Raw genomic sequence first — 15553 nt, 5'->3', positions numbered from 1 at the left:
TTTTTGTTCTGTATTATCGTGCTGACAATGTTTAACTTTACAAATGCCAGAGGACCAGGGTTCAGTGATCACATTAGCATACATCAGGCATGATCAAATTTTGTCAAAGCTTTCCTTCTGTGGATAGAGCAGAGGCCGGGGGGTGCAGGGGTGGGGGAAGGCGAGGATCTCTGCCTTGAATTCTTTCTCTCCCTCTGTATAAATGGCTCATTTGGAGTAATATTCAAAACATGTGGACAGGGGCAGGCTGTTAATTTTTCTTTCTTGTTGGGCCTTCTCCAATTAGGACACAGCAAAGGCAGAACTGTTAGGTAAGTGTTCATTAGACAGTCTTCTGAATCTGAAGTGAAAATAATCTGATGTGAAAGAAAACAGATTCTTGCCTTGCTCCATCCCTGGTCAAATCTCCCCATTTTAATATGCCTTAATAATTGCTTTGCCATAATACTTTTTCCCCATGCAAAGTACTTTCATGATCTAAAATTTAGGTCTCTTAACTGATTTAAGTAAAAGTACCCTGCTCACTACTGTGCTTAATAAAGACCTTTTAAGTGTTTATGTTATTGAATCTCATTTCATCATTACAACACCCCTTGTTAAGTAGAAAGGGTAGGTATTATTATTATTAAAATGAATTTTACAGATAAGGTAACTGAGGCACAAAGAGGCTGAATGATGTGTCCAAAGTCACAAAAAGAATTAATGTCAGAGCCAGGACTAGAATCTGGGCTTTCTCAGAATCATTACACTATATTGCCTTAGAAATGTTCACTTCTTAAGACATTAAGATTATCAGTACACACCTACATAATGCTAGCCAACAGCATACCATAATCAATCCTTGTTTTAAAAGTAATTTCTTCCCTTCTCCCTCCTTCCCTCTCTCCTCCCACTTAGTAGAGGCTCTGACTGCTTTCCTCAATACACAATACACATGAAATGAAGACACTTTACATGCCAAAAATGGAGACTCCATTTGTGATCCATGTAATTTTATTTAGACAAAGACATACATCCCACATACTTTGGAAGCCAATGAATGTGTATAATCAATCATTTAAATAATTTCTGAATGCTTACTATGTTCAAGGGACTTGTTAGATGGTGAAATTAGGAGATAACAAAGAGATAAAAGAAAGGGAATCATTTCCTTCAAGAAACTTACAATCTAATTGGAAAGTTAAAACCTAGAAAAATGAAAAGATAATTAAGGACATTAGTCAAAATAATGATAAATGGATCAGCTAGGCAATAAAACTTATCATCACTCTAAAGAGGGAAGCCACCTGGGCTGGAAAAGGAAGACTTCATAGTGGAAAAATAATTTAGACTGTATCTTTGAGAATGGGTAAAATTTTAACTTTCCAGTTGGGTGGGAGGCATGGTAATGGGCAGAAATATGGAGGCAAGAAACCACAAAGGTCTTTTGGGGGAACATTATGTGATGAAAGCATGTAGAACTACAGGAATCTTCATAATGGAGGAGATTTAAGAGTTCATTCTAGCTATAAATCTATAATCCTATGAGTCTATGAAATACTTTGAATTAGAAAAATATTACTTAGCAGGTTTATCAAGTTGATCCACTACTAATTTTTGCAATTATTTTCTTTCTAGAAAAAGGATGATCTCTTCCGGCAAAGGCTAAATTTGAAGTGATGCCTACATTTACAGTTGATTATTTCTTAGTGAGGATACTATGACTGTATTAATTGATTGGGGACAGCTAAAAGCTCACTGGGCTTCCAAAGTTCCTCCATCAGAGCTTGTCAGGAGAGATTTCAACACTTACAAGGGACTAAGTTACTCAGAGATGTCACAATTGATGGAACATGGGCTGTGGGAACTAAAAGAGTATTGTGAAGGCCCCTTGATGGGTTGGTGGGAACTTGAGAAGGATTTAAACCACTTCCTAATTATCTCTAAGACTGATTGACTAGATAAATGGTTGCAAAGAAAACTTTTAAATAATTCTGATTAGAAAGCTGTTTTTTTTTTTACTTTTTCCCATTATCACCTACAAAAGTCATTAAAAACACAAAAACATTATTAGTTCAAACATATTTACATAAGAATATGCTGGGAAGGATGGAGTCAGACTCAGAGGAACTCTAACTAGCCCTGTTGTTTGGCTGAATTTTACCCTCTATTACTCTGACCAGCCCAGAAATATGTGTAAACTGAGAGCACCAAGCAGCTAACAGGAATCTTGGATAACAGCCTGACTCAGGCTTTCAAACTGCTCAAGATCAGCGTCCAGAGATCTAAATTTAAAGTAGCAAAGAACTGCACAGCAAACTCTTAATAAGCCATCCTGCCTTGGGACAGTTCATCTACTCATATGTTTTATTTTTTACCTCCTCCAAAATATATGAGTCTGTTTCCATTGACCCTACCCTGTCTTTGGGGCAGCTAGGTGGTACAGGGGATAAAGAGCCAGGCCTGGTGTCAGAAAGACTCTTCCTGAGTTCAAATCTGGCCTCAGATATTTACTTGTATGACTCTGGACAAGTCATTTAACTCTCTTTAGCTGAGTTTTCTCATCTATAAAATGAGCTAGAGAAAAAAATTGCAAACTACTCTAGTATCTTTGCCAAGAAAACCCCAAATGGGGTCAAAGAGTCAGACATAACTGAAACAACTGAACAATAATCTAACATAAAAGATAGAATTTCTGTTGTTACAATTTTGTTCTCATCTTATATGGTCATTGAAAGTCAGAAAGAAATGGTATTAGCAGTAGTGGTAGCAGCAGTGAGGGCAGCATCTTGTTTTCTCTATTAAAGGGGAAACGATCCTATGACAAACTACTATTCCACCATTATTCTTTTATAGTTAAAGTTCTATGAACTGTGGTATCAAATTCAAATAGAAAATAGATCCCTGAAGGTCACCTTTTTTTACTTAGAAAACCACAAATAAACATTATCTATGTTATATTATTATTAATGCTAAACACTTCTCAATTACATTTTTATTCACTTCCACAGCCTTTGGGAATGGAATTTTGCAGCCAGGAGTTTGACACTTCAGGTCTATTGTACAAACATCACTACTATTCTTAACTGAAATACATACATATATATATATAGATATAAAGAAATATCTATATATATGATATATATACATATAAAGAAAAAACTCATATTCATATGTACATATGAATATACATTTTTTCTTTTTTAGGCTCAATGAAAGTATTCTTGCAATTATGAACATAAAATAAGCCAGGGATGATATATGCCTAATCCTACTTGTTGTGTGTGTGTGTCTGTGTGTCTGTGTCTGTGTCTGTGTCTGTGTCTGTGTGTTTGTGTTTTCTTAAAGTGGGTCTCTAGATCTTGAAAGCTTTCCATTCTACATACCTTGGAGATTAAGAGTATCTATTATGGTAGCATCCACTAAAAATGTTTTTATTAAATTTTTATTGGTCAATTTTATGTGAAAATCCATTTGTCTGTGAAAATGCTCTAGCTACAGTTAATTTAAAAGTTTTATTTGATGAATTCTCAAGGCTAGTTTGTAGTCTATATTTATAGTATGTGTATCATATTAGCTTAATAGTAATGGAAACTTCAGGTGTAGAATTCTGGACACCTCGTTGTGTCTTTTTAGATATATGATAGGAGCTAGATTTTTGCCTCCTGTTGTGATATACTTCATGGTATCTAGCACTTACTTGCACATCTGCATCAATCAAGAACTCTGGATTTATTATTATAAATATTAGAGATTGTATTTTATCTCATTCTCATCTCTTTGACTGGGTTTAGATAGAAACGGCCTCAACACAAGTCATTCTCCTGCTATTCTTCTTGTATATTTAATGTTTTATGGGCTACTGTGCAGGTGATAACTGCTTTTTGAGATCATATTTAAGCTTAACTTCCTTATGTTCAATGAAATCATCCTGGTGCAATTTGGGGAGATAACTTCTTGTGGTTGTTGTTGTTGATATACTAATGTATTATTGTATCTCTGTTAAAGTAGTGGTAATGTGGCCAGTAAGGAGGAAGAAAAAGAAGAGAAAGGGAAGGAGAAGGAGAAAAGGGAGAGAAGGAGGATAAAGTACAGATGAGAGAAAAAGGAGGAGGTAAAGAAGAAGCCAGATGATGAAGAGAAGGAGAAGGAGGAAAACCAGAATAATATCAAGAACAAGAACAAGAACAAGGAACATTAGTAACAGCAGCAGCCAGTTATGGTAGAAAAGGGACCTTAGCAATTAGGTGGATACAAAGAAGAAGGGTTTTATGGTCCCTCTACCTGCCTGGTAACATCCAGAGAAATAAACTGAGTCAATCATATGGATCACCAGCATTGATCACTAGGCAATCTCCCCATAATGGAGACATTTAATGGTAATATTCAAAAGACCCACATGTATCCAACCAATTAGTACAGATTATATTCTGTTAAGGCAAATGTAATGTCACATTTATTATTAATAGGCAACAGTATTCAGACATAGATTGCTGCAAACTACTTCATAATTTAATTTTCTAAAGAAGGAATCTTCTCTTTCAAAAATTTTTTAAAACTTGAGCTGATTTTTTTCCTAATTCATATGTAGTTTGAAATGTACCAACTAATGAGAAAATTATCCTAGTTCGCATTTCAATAGAATTTAGAACTGCAAGAACCCTTAAAGATATAGCCCAGCTCCTTTCTTATACACATGAGAAAAAGCAGGACATCAGACTTGTCTTCTACACATCCACATATATAAACACATGCTATATCACTCATTTTTATTTCCTAGAATGACTAATCTGGCATTTCTCCCCATATATATTTTACATAATATATGTGACCTTAACGTTTGATGAAACTCACCACTAAGATTTAATTTCTTAAATTTATAGCAATTTTTAATGGCTAAAAAGCTAAAAAAAACTGGGTCACTAGATGTTTTCTTCTGAAGACTCAAGTATTTAAAAGGTGTGTGTGTGTGTGTGTGCACATGTGTGTTTTAAGTTTGCAGCCAGGTGGCTTGGGAGGGTAGGGGGGATATTTTGTTGAACACTGATTAAAAATAATTTCTTCTAAATGAGACCTGACCACAAAATGGTGCCATTAATGGGCAGGGACATTTTCACTAGAGAGGAAACCATGCCTGGCTGACTCTTGCACCGCCCACAACACCAGAGTTTTCTTCTCCACCCTCCCCCTCCCCTTCTCTTTTTCTTGTTCTTAATAGCAGGGTAAATAGGCAGCAAGTGAGGCCTAAATGTTTTCGGCCAAAAACAGAGTCCAAGCTCCTCTGAGAAAACATTTGGCCTCTGTGGTTTTGTAATATGTTCCAGAACACTGAGTTCACTGAAGAACATTGTGAAAAACTCCCATCTATTGGAATGATGCTGAGGAATGTTACAGTATCAGAAGTTCCAATTGGTCCATTTCCTGTAGGCCCATAATGAGGCTTGTAAAAAAAAAAAATTGTGCTATGTGGAAGTTCTCATGGGAAAAATGAATGGCAAGAAATCCTAGCTTTAAAAGAAACAGCTAATCTGCTAGTTTGATTGTTCTTCAAAACTTACACTGAACCAATGAGCCTAATTAAAAACACTTGGCCTACTTCTATAAAGTATCATAGCTTTTTCTATGCTCCGTTTGTATACACCACAAAACTCCAGATAGACTATTATTTTTCAAGTGCTCACTAACAAAGTGCTGACTTCGTTGGGATGGCTGAGCTAATTTCTTGAACTCAGTGTGAAACCTTAGCTAAACAAAATTGTGGTAATTTTCCTTAATTTGTAAAAGTGATTGGAGTGCAAACAAAATTTTCCTCTTGGGTCAATCCTATAATTTTCAATTAACTAAAACTAATCGTCAGGCGGGCACCAAACCTGCATTTTGTTTAAAGGGCTGGGAGGCATTTCTAAGGGTCAGGATGCATTAATTGTTTTTATTTTTTATTTTTTTTTAAGAGAGAAAGAAAGAGAAAGTGTTTTGCTTTAAGAAACATGGCTGGTTTCCTTTGCAGTATAATATTAAATACAAGAAAGGGAAGATGCTGTGAGATAAAATGTCACAGTCAAAATAAAATTTATTTGCTTAATTGTATGGCTATAATTAAAATATGTTAATAGAGTCATCCACTGACTGCCTTGGAATTTCTTTGTGTGCACACAGTCCCTATTTCTACTTAATTGGGCCTCGTGTTCCTTTACTAAAAAAATAACCAAATATTTTAGCCATTTCAGGAAATGCTACCAATAATTATCCCCAGTAATCTAGAGCTCTGAGTCCATGCTATTAGCACTTGGAATATGCCCGGCAGAGCCGTGGTCCTCTCTGTCTAATGTTATTCTCCTGGTTAAATTATTCAGTCTGTCACAAAGGATTCACCCAACAACTCCAATAATCAGCATCCCAACAGGAGGCCACTCCATATGCTCAAGCAATTCCCAGGAGTGCCACAGTCCAAGAGACCCAAGGGCAGATTGGTGGGGATTGGAGTCGCACCCACCACTCTTAAAATTTGAGACCACCAATCACAGTCAAAAATGTTCTAATGAGGATAGAAGCTGGGTTAAAACAAAAACAGCTGGTTTAGTAGCCAGAGGTAAGTTGCACTTTCCCTTTCTACCTCTTAGAAGTATTCCTCTCCTCTTTATTTCCTATGTCGCCACATTATGTAGGCAGCCAGCTGTTTCTACTGACCCATTTGTGCCACATGGACACCCAAATAAATTCTTAAATAACAATCTCACTATCAAACACACATGGTGGCATTAGGAGACAAATATCCTCGTGGTAACAGGAAGTTAGGAAGGAAAGGAGACAAATGTGTACAAAAATTCATAATTTCATAACAAGCGGCCAAGAGAAGTTTTCTGGAATTCTTACCTGTGTAAATGAATCTTCCCGGTGTTCCTTTGCAGAACTGTTTGGATTTGTAAGACAATGTAACTTCTACAACACCAGGGATGTGCCGAGGAGGGGTCTGCACTCGAATGGCATGAGGAGTAATCAGCTGGTGAGAAACATTTGAAGGGAAATTGTCATCATATGAGGTAAAGGGCTTATTTAGTGGCTTTAGTTATCAACTCCCAGAAAACAAAGCTTTAAAACATGTAATTAACCTGTCAATGTTTAAATACAATCTTAATGTAACTCATATAAAAGACACTGACAACAATATTTACATCATTATCTCCATTTTCAGTCATAGCAGGCACTGCCATCTTCCTGGCTTGAAAATCACACCTAGTCCAATGTGATGAATTACACAGAACAACCTACCCTTTCAAGACCCTTTGGTTGAAAGTGTCATCTAGTTCTAACCTGAGATCTACCATGTCTCCCCAGGAACCGATCAGTTGAATATTTAAATGGGACTCATTAAATACACAGAAAAGGCAGATGTGCAAAATAATGGACCAGAACTCTGACTAACTTTAAAACACAAGCACAAAATACAATTAAAAAAAAATGGCTAACTACAGGTAAAATGGTGGCCTTGGCATAATCCTGAGCAACATGTAAAATTTTAAATGATAGAGCACCTTTTCTGCTCTTCTATCCAGCCAGAAGTCCTGATACTTAAAAGATTTGTTGGTAGTAAAGGGCCAGAGAGTCATTATTCAATTTTGCAATAATGTCTATGATGTGAGAATATTTTGTGCTGACCCTTGGAGGCAATCAGACTATTCCATGAAATAGAAGACTTTTTTATTATCCTTATCATCATTTACACAACTGCAAATATTAATGGTCATAAAAACTGATGTTATACTGTTCTTTTAAAAAATAGCTACAATAAATGACACCACATGGTTATAGGTTTAATAAGTTATATCTATGTGCTGAATGAAGTCTTTTCCTCAATTGGACTGGGATTCAGGAGGCAAGAGCTCTGCCACCATCTACCTGAATGGTCTTGCCCAAGTCTTTTGGTTCTCAGTTTCCTCATCTGAAAAGTAAGTGGATTAAACTAGGTGATCTCTTAAGATCTATTACAAGTCTAATCATTGCTTTTAGATTGGATTTGCTGGGAGTTTATTGTCCTAATCAGTATAAAAAGGGCCAACTTAAGGATTCACATTGGTTGCCCCAAAACATATTTCTGCTGAACTAAATGGAAAAAATCTTCATTTCACTGGTATGTCCAGCCTAGATCAATTACTGGGATTTTCGCATAGCTTTGCAGAATATATAGTCTTAGAAGGGATCCTCAGTTCAAATAAGTCATTGATATAACACTAATAACCACTGAAAATAGTGAGTTTTTTTAAATTAAATGTATTTGTTTCTTACATTAAAGTACCCATTTAACACTTTCCTTCTCTCCTCTGCCCCATTAGAGAAGGTAGCATTTGACAAAAAGATGTATGTATATATAAAAACTAGAACAGTGTTTTGTGCAGAGTAGGTACCTAAGTGTTTTTTTTTTCATTCTCCATTTGTTCATCAACAAGCACCAACTGGGTAAAAAGCATATAGATTCCACGTGAAAAAATTTTCTGAAATGGGATGAAACAGAAAAGAGGTCTACAACCACAACAATTAAAGCAAAGTGGGAGGATAAAGGGAAATTCATATGTGCCTTTATTTTGTACTTTTATAAGTAACTGTGAAAATGCTCCTCTACCAAAGGATAGATTAGAGGGTAGAGTTCCTTCATATAGGGAAGTGTTTTACTTCACTGGAAGTGTGTGTATGTGAGCATATGTGTATGTGTGTTTTATGTGTGTGTGTATTCAAGTGTGAAAGTCTATGTCAAAGCAAGAGATGTTCTATGTGTGAAAGAAAATGGAATGATCAGAATGAAATATAGGATCTCCCTGACAGTCTGAAGGGTAAAAAATAGTACAAATGTGTGGGTCTGAACTAAAACAGAATTGTGTAGACTGTTAAGTAATAATGAGTGACGCAACATCATTCCTGGCAGTTTTATAAGATTTGCAAATTCCTTTATGTGCATCAATTTATTTGATCTTCACAACAATACAGAGAAGTAAATTCCTTAGTTTTTGTCTTCATTTTACAGATACAGAAACTGAGGCTAGGAGAAATGAAATTATTTGTCCAGAATCCCACAGCTGGAAATTGCTGAGACAGGATCTGTGCATCTATGTCTTTCTGATACCAACTCTAGCATTCTATCCACCCTGTCTCTCTAGGTTAGAGTTTCCCAAGAAGTTCCATTTACTTTAGCAGAGAGCAGAGGTAACATCCATGCATGCAATAAGCCATGGGACCCCTCAGAAGAGGAAAGAAGACTAAAACAATTGATATATGTGAAAATCTATTGAGCTTGGTTGAAAAATGATCTATAGGGGGCAGCTAGGTAGATGTTTCAGGGGATTAAAATACTGTGTTCAAATCTTGCCTCACACTTCTAAGCTGTATAATCCTGAGAAAGTCACAACTACCATTGCCTCACCTTACAGTTCTTCTGCCTTGAAACTAATACACAGTACTGATTCTAAGATAGAAGGTAAGGGTATAAAAAAATAAAAGAAAATAATTTGTAAATCTCAGGTGTTATTTTTTCTTTCTCTTCTCTGAATTGCTACCATATTTATTTTCCACACCATACTATTCTGTGCTTGCTTCTAGAAAATGCTCTGGGTGTGCAAGTCTTATCTCTCCACTGTGAGCTTACTTATATAAGCAGGAACTATGCCTTATGTTTCTTAACTCTGTCAGTTCCAAGCAAGATGAGGGGCAGAAAATAGGTATTAAGAATAACACTTATAATATAATAATAATAAGAAGAAGAAGATAAGAATTGTGACTTTTGAAGAAAACAAGGGAGATGCCAACCTGCACTGGCAGAGGGAGTTTCCTCAAACAGGAGTACCCTGTAGAAATGTTTTTGCAGGACTAGTCCTTTCCCTTTTCCCTACTCTACTGATTTAAAAGCAGCATCAAAGTCATCCTTTTATTTGGAAGTCATTTCCCACTGCAGCAATACAGTGGAATGGAAAAAGTACTGATGAGGCAGTCTGAAGATCTGGTTTGAGTCTGCCTCTGCCTTATGATCCTAAGCCAGTCATTTCATCTGGCTATTACTTAGCATCTTCATCTATAAAACTAAGAGAATAATCTCTGTGCTCAACTAGTTGTGAAGAGCAGCAGTGCTCTGTGCCAATTGCACAAAACTGATGCAATTTAGAGTGCCATGCCACAAAAGGGGGGAAAAGAAAGAAGAACTAGCCAGCCCACAAGTGATTTTTAGTGAGTATTCTTAATTTAGCAGATTTTAATATTCTGACCTTCCTCACCCCTACTGAGACATTCAGAAACAAGCATACACTAAACATAAAAGGCCAAATGAAAAATTAAGTTTTAAAAAAAAAAAAGGAAGGAAAATGTCTTCCTCCTCTGGGGGAAAAAAAAAAAACAATGAAACACCTGACTGTAAAAAGCCAGAGACAGGCATTAGGACATCAGTTTTCCTTACCTACCTGATGACCTCAGAATTCCAAATCACAGCCTGCCCATTAACTCATTTTGTTTCCTCTCTAGGCCTCAGTTTCCTACTCTCTTAGCCATGATAACAGCCCTTATCTACTCCATGGGGGCACTTATAATAATGTTAAATACTTTGTGTTTTGGTAGAGCCCATCTCCAGGGACTTTAAAGCACTTTCCAGATTAATTTTTTAATTTATGTATTAATAATTCTCACAGCATTCTCCTCCTCCTCCTCAATTAGGATAATAATATCCATCTCTTTGAGGTAGGTAGGGGGCATTCCCATATGCTGAGTGACTGACACAAAGTAGACACTTAAATAAGGAAATTGTAACATAAAAGTATAATTAAGGCTTTGAAACAAACTAAATCAGCCCACGATTTTTAAAGAGACATTACACCACAGTGGTAGTGACTAAAAACTAAATATTTTTCTTTATGTAACATTCACCATATCAGCGCTAGCATAACCATTTAAAATAATGTTTAGGGAGCTTTTGTAAGAAGACTCACTGAAATTTGGGGCAGTGATTACATTTGCAAATCCTCATGACAGAATTCATATTGTCAGTCTATTCCTCTGAATTCAAAACAATATTAATGAGATATAAGGACGGTGGCAAGGTCTGATCTGTGTTTCCATCAGTATGAGGAAACTCCCACTATCAATGCAGGTCAGCACCTTCTCAGAAACTTGTAATCTTAGAGAGTTGCCCAGAACCCTGAGTTTCACTGGCTTGCCCAAAGTCCTACAGACAACATGTGTCAGTATCAGTATTTGAATTCAGGTATTCTTGACTTCAGATCAGCTTCACCACATCAAATTTTTTTTAGTTCAGTTGATGGTAATCAGAGTTCTTTTTGTTGCATAACAAAATCTCCTTTGATATTTGGATTCATAAGGGTTGCCTGTTTCAAGTATAAGATATAATTTCTCAGGAAAAGTAGGAAAAAGCCAATTAAATCATTGTCTTTTGTTAACAACCTGGTTTGCTTCTGTCCTCTCAGTAAAGTAGCATTAAACCAGGCTTAAGCAAATTCTGTTGGGCTATACCAGTTCTCTCTGTTGAACTACATGAATAAATATACAAGAGAGTTTGTGCTTTATTTTTGTCAAGCTAAAGTCCAGCTCCTGTGGAAGGGAGAGCTAAGACCTATTTTTTATTTTTTAATATTCAACAATATACAATTATTCCTTCCACATAGGAGGGGGGTAGAGGTCCAGCACTGCTATAATCTGGAAAATCTAAATTAAAAATTTGGGGGCCTCCCTTTGTACCAGAGAAGTCTGAATTTTTTCTTTTTCTTTTATGAAGTGCTTAGAGTTTTTTACTGTAATTTTTGGGTTACGTGTGCATTTTTGAGTTTCTAAGAATTTCTGTGTTGTCTTCTGGTCTTTTTGTGTCATCTGCAGCTTTTGAAAAACTCCTCCAAAATTCCCATTTAATTTCTTACACCGACCCACAATGTATCAAAACTGTGATGGGGAAAGTTGCGATGTGGAAAGGATAAATGTATTTCCATTTTATTTGAAAAGCAGTACCACTAATTAACACTAAACTTTCTTACTAATATTTGGGAAAAATCAGCAAGCTATATTCCATTCAAAGTACTTTTTTCTTGCCTACTGGATATCTAACTCTAAGTCACTCAACTAAACATTCAGTAAAATATACTGTCCACATTCCACAGGAGGGAAAAAAAACTAACCAAGACCCTTAATTAAATCCATCTAATCATAAACAGCTAGAGATCATAGAATGGAAAGATCATTGGGTAAAAGATAATAGAATCATAGGATCATAGATATTGAGCTATAAAGAGATCCTGGAAGCCACCTAGTCCAATCGCTTCATTTTAGTAATGAGGAAATTGAGACTCAGAGAAATCAATTAATTTGCCTAAGATTACATAGGTAATAAGCAGCAGGACCAGAATCTGACCCCGGCCTTCTGACTACAAAACCCATCTCTCTTTCCAGTATACCATGAAGCTACCTTAGTTCTTCACTCATCTGTTCCTGCCATTAGCTAGCTTTGTTATCTTGGGAAAGTCTTGGGGCCTCAGTTTCTTTCTCTATAAAATGAATAGATTTGGTCTAGAATAGATGAATAGTAAGATATCTTCCAGTTCTCAGTTTTACAATCCTTTGTCTTTCAATACAAATGCTGTCTATGAATGCTATTCTCACATAATTAGTTTTGAGGGGCAAGAGGGAACAAAGCTTTCTTTATAGGTATATTCTTAGCCTGTGTGATCTATGCCAGTTGCACTACATAAAAGGTTGGATCCCATCCTGACAATTTGGGAGCTAGAAAGCCACTGATGAGTTCCTAAGGAGGAAGATATTCCAAAAGGGCAGGATTTGATTCAGGCAATGCCAGAACCCGGTGGTTTGAAACTATATAAGGTCTAAGCTAAACGAGCTCTTTCTCATGGTTTGTTTTCATAAATTCAGCTTAGGAGATACATCATTTCCTACTCTGGCCATCTTTCAGCTGTGCATTATTCTTTGTTTGTTTCTTTTAAAAATGCAAATTTTGATGCATCTTGGGAAGGAGTTGGAACCCAGCAGGGTTAGATGCCTCCTCTTGCCTACAATTATATTTCCTTAAGTGGGAAAGTGGTCAAGCTCTGGGAAAAGTTTAACCGTAAAGATCAACCAAGAAAAATACAGAACACAGAAGACCTGAAGAAGACATAAATATGATGAAATGAATAGAGGCACTGGATAATGTCCCTGATATACCGTGAATTCACTGTGTGACCTCCATTCTCTAGACCAGTTTCCTCCTCAGTAAAATGAAAGAACTATCCTAGGTGATATGTTAAGTCCCTTACAGGTGTAATGTTCTATAGTTTTAGGATTTTGTTTGGGGAAAAATGAAATAAATCTGTCATGTGGGGAGAAAAAAGATCTCTGAGCTTCCAAAGCTTGAAGCTAAAATCATATTGGTAGGATATTGGGCCTCAGATTTATACACAATTTTAAATATAATATTTTGTATATTATGTATTGACTACTATAACATTTTATATACACATATACATTCACCTACTTCTCAAGAATTGCTATGAGAGTAAAATACAATAATATTTGTAAAATGCTTTGCAAACCTTAAAGCACGATATAAATGCTAAATAGCTAAGTGGTGATAAGTAGGAATAGTAATAATGGTAATGGTGGCAATAGTTGTAGAAGCAGTAGTAGGCACTTCAGAAATGTTTGTTGAGTTGAATTAAATTAATCAAGGAATAAGTAGATCTAAATATATTAGTGTTCCATAGAACTTTGCTCACAAAATACCCAGACTTTTTTTTCTTTTTAATCCATTTTGATAGGAATATTTCTAAAATGTGTCATATACTGCCACACTTTCTTAAACTGAAATACTAAATGGAATTAACTCTCTTGATAAATTAGAATCATTCTTATAAATATCTATCAGTAAATCATTATGTAATATCGTATCTACTTTAAATTAAGTATTTGGGGGTCTTCTCTCAATAGCAAGTTATCACTTTTGCTATTGTCAATGCTTACCTCCAACAGTTTTGTTCTCCCATTCTCCTGACCTACAACATTGACTTCTAATTTGCTGCACTGAATTTACTGTATGCTAGGAAATCAAATAGCCAAGCTTATTAAAGCTTTAATGTTAAATAAAGGTTAATAAAGCCCCAAATGAGGTCTTAAAAATTAAAGTGCATGGCTTCAGTGGAGTATTTGTGACAGCTACTTTGAATACTATGATTTTTTATGGGTTTTTTTCCTGCTCCCTTTCATAAACACATAGATTCTGGACTATATTTATGAGGGTTGAGAATATTATAAAGCATATTGTCTTCTGAACAAATATGATGTTATTGTTTTATATTTGCCCCATTATAATAATAACATCAACAAAGATAATGATAATAACAATAAGGTCATTAATTTAGACCTGGAAGAGGTCTTAGAGATTATCTAATCCAGTGGTTCCCAAACTTTTTTGGCCTACCGCTCCCTTTCTAGAAAAAATATTAGCGCCCCCTGGAAATTATGAAACTATTTATTGAACTCAGAATAGAATGTAATGCAAAAAAAGTGTGGCCATCACCGCTTCCCTGGATCATTGCAGCACCCACCAGAGGACAGTAGCGCCCATTTTGGGAATCACTGATCTAATCCAATCCCCTCATTTTGGAATTGAGGAAACTGAATCCCAGGGAAGTGAAATGACTATCTAATGTCATATAGGTAGTACAGGGTAGAGCTGGAATTCAGTTTTGAATTCCTAATCTAGTTCTCTTTCTACAATACCATGTTGCCTTTTATATCTTGGTTAATAATAATGATAATATTAACAAAGTACTCTATATAGATTTTTATATATTCTTTTGTTAAAGTATTTCATGTTTCCAATGTGTTTTGGCACCCATTCAATCATTAAAGTCCCTGACAGGGGGGTAAGCCTTAACAATAACACAAAAATTAGTGCCGCTTGAATGAATGAACGAGTAAAGTTAATGAATAAATCCAATACCTGATAGCTGTGTGACCACATAAAAGTGACTTGACTTCTCTGAAACCCAATTTCATCACTTATAAAATGAGGACAATACCTCTCCCACCTGCCTCCTTGAGTTGCCATAAGTGATGACTGATATAGTAGATAAAGTATACAATGAATGTGGGTTATTGGTGCCACCAAACTAGTTTATGCCAGTATTCTTGCCTTCAGCCCATTTCATCTCCAATCCATCCTTCATATCATTGCCAAAATAATCTTACTATACTAATACATGACTCTAACTATGCACTTCTGTTCAAAAAAACTTCTTTGATTCATCATTGTTTATAGGATACAAGAACATATACATTCTCCTAAGCCTGGCACTTAATGCCTTTCACAATCTTGCCTCCACATAGCTACAAGCTATGTTACATATCACCTGTCCACACCAACTCTCTGTTACTAAACTTGACTACTAGCTGCTGCCTATTCTCTTCCTGAGCTCTGTGCCCATCATTTGCAAAAGCTATTCCCAGTTTCCCAGTTGCTTGAAATGTATTCTCTCTTTCTCTCTCTCTCTCTCTCTCTCTCTCTCTCTCTCTCTCTCTCTCTCTCTCTCTCTCTCTCTCT

The 15553-nt window shown here is 35.9% G+C and overlaps 1 protein-coding gene across 1 annotated transcript in view; it reads right to left on the bottom strand.

Annotated features, from left to right (window-relative positions):
• Positions 1-15553, bottom strand: part of EBF1 (EBF transcription factor 1) — a 467727-nt gene that overhangs the window by 91175 nt on the left and 360999 nt on the right. Inside the window, exon 14 of the mRNA XM_044659847.1 lies at positions 6853-6979. Within this exon, the coding sequence (XP_044515782.1) occupies positions 6853-6979 (127 nt within the window). The remainder of the gene's footprint in view (positions 1-6852; positions 6980-15553) is intronic.

This window comes from Gracilinanus agilis, chromosome 2, assembly GCF_016433145.1.
Source record: "Gracilinanus agilis isolate LMUSP501 chromosome 2, AgileGrace, whole genome shotgun sequence".
Classification (NCBI taxonomy): Eukaryota; Metazoa; Chordata; class Mammalia; order Didelphimorphia; family Didelphidae; genus Gracilinanus; species Gracilinanus agilis.
The sequence above is the reverse complement of the archived record's forward strand: the minus strand, read 5'-3'. Positions and strand labels throughout refer to the sequence as shown.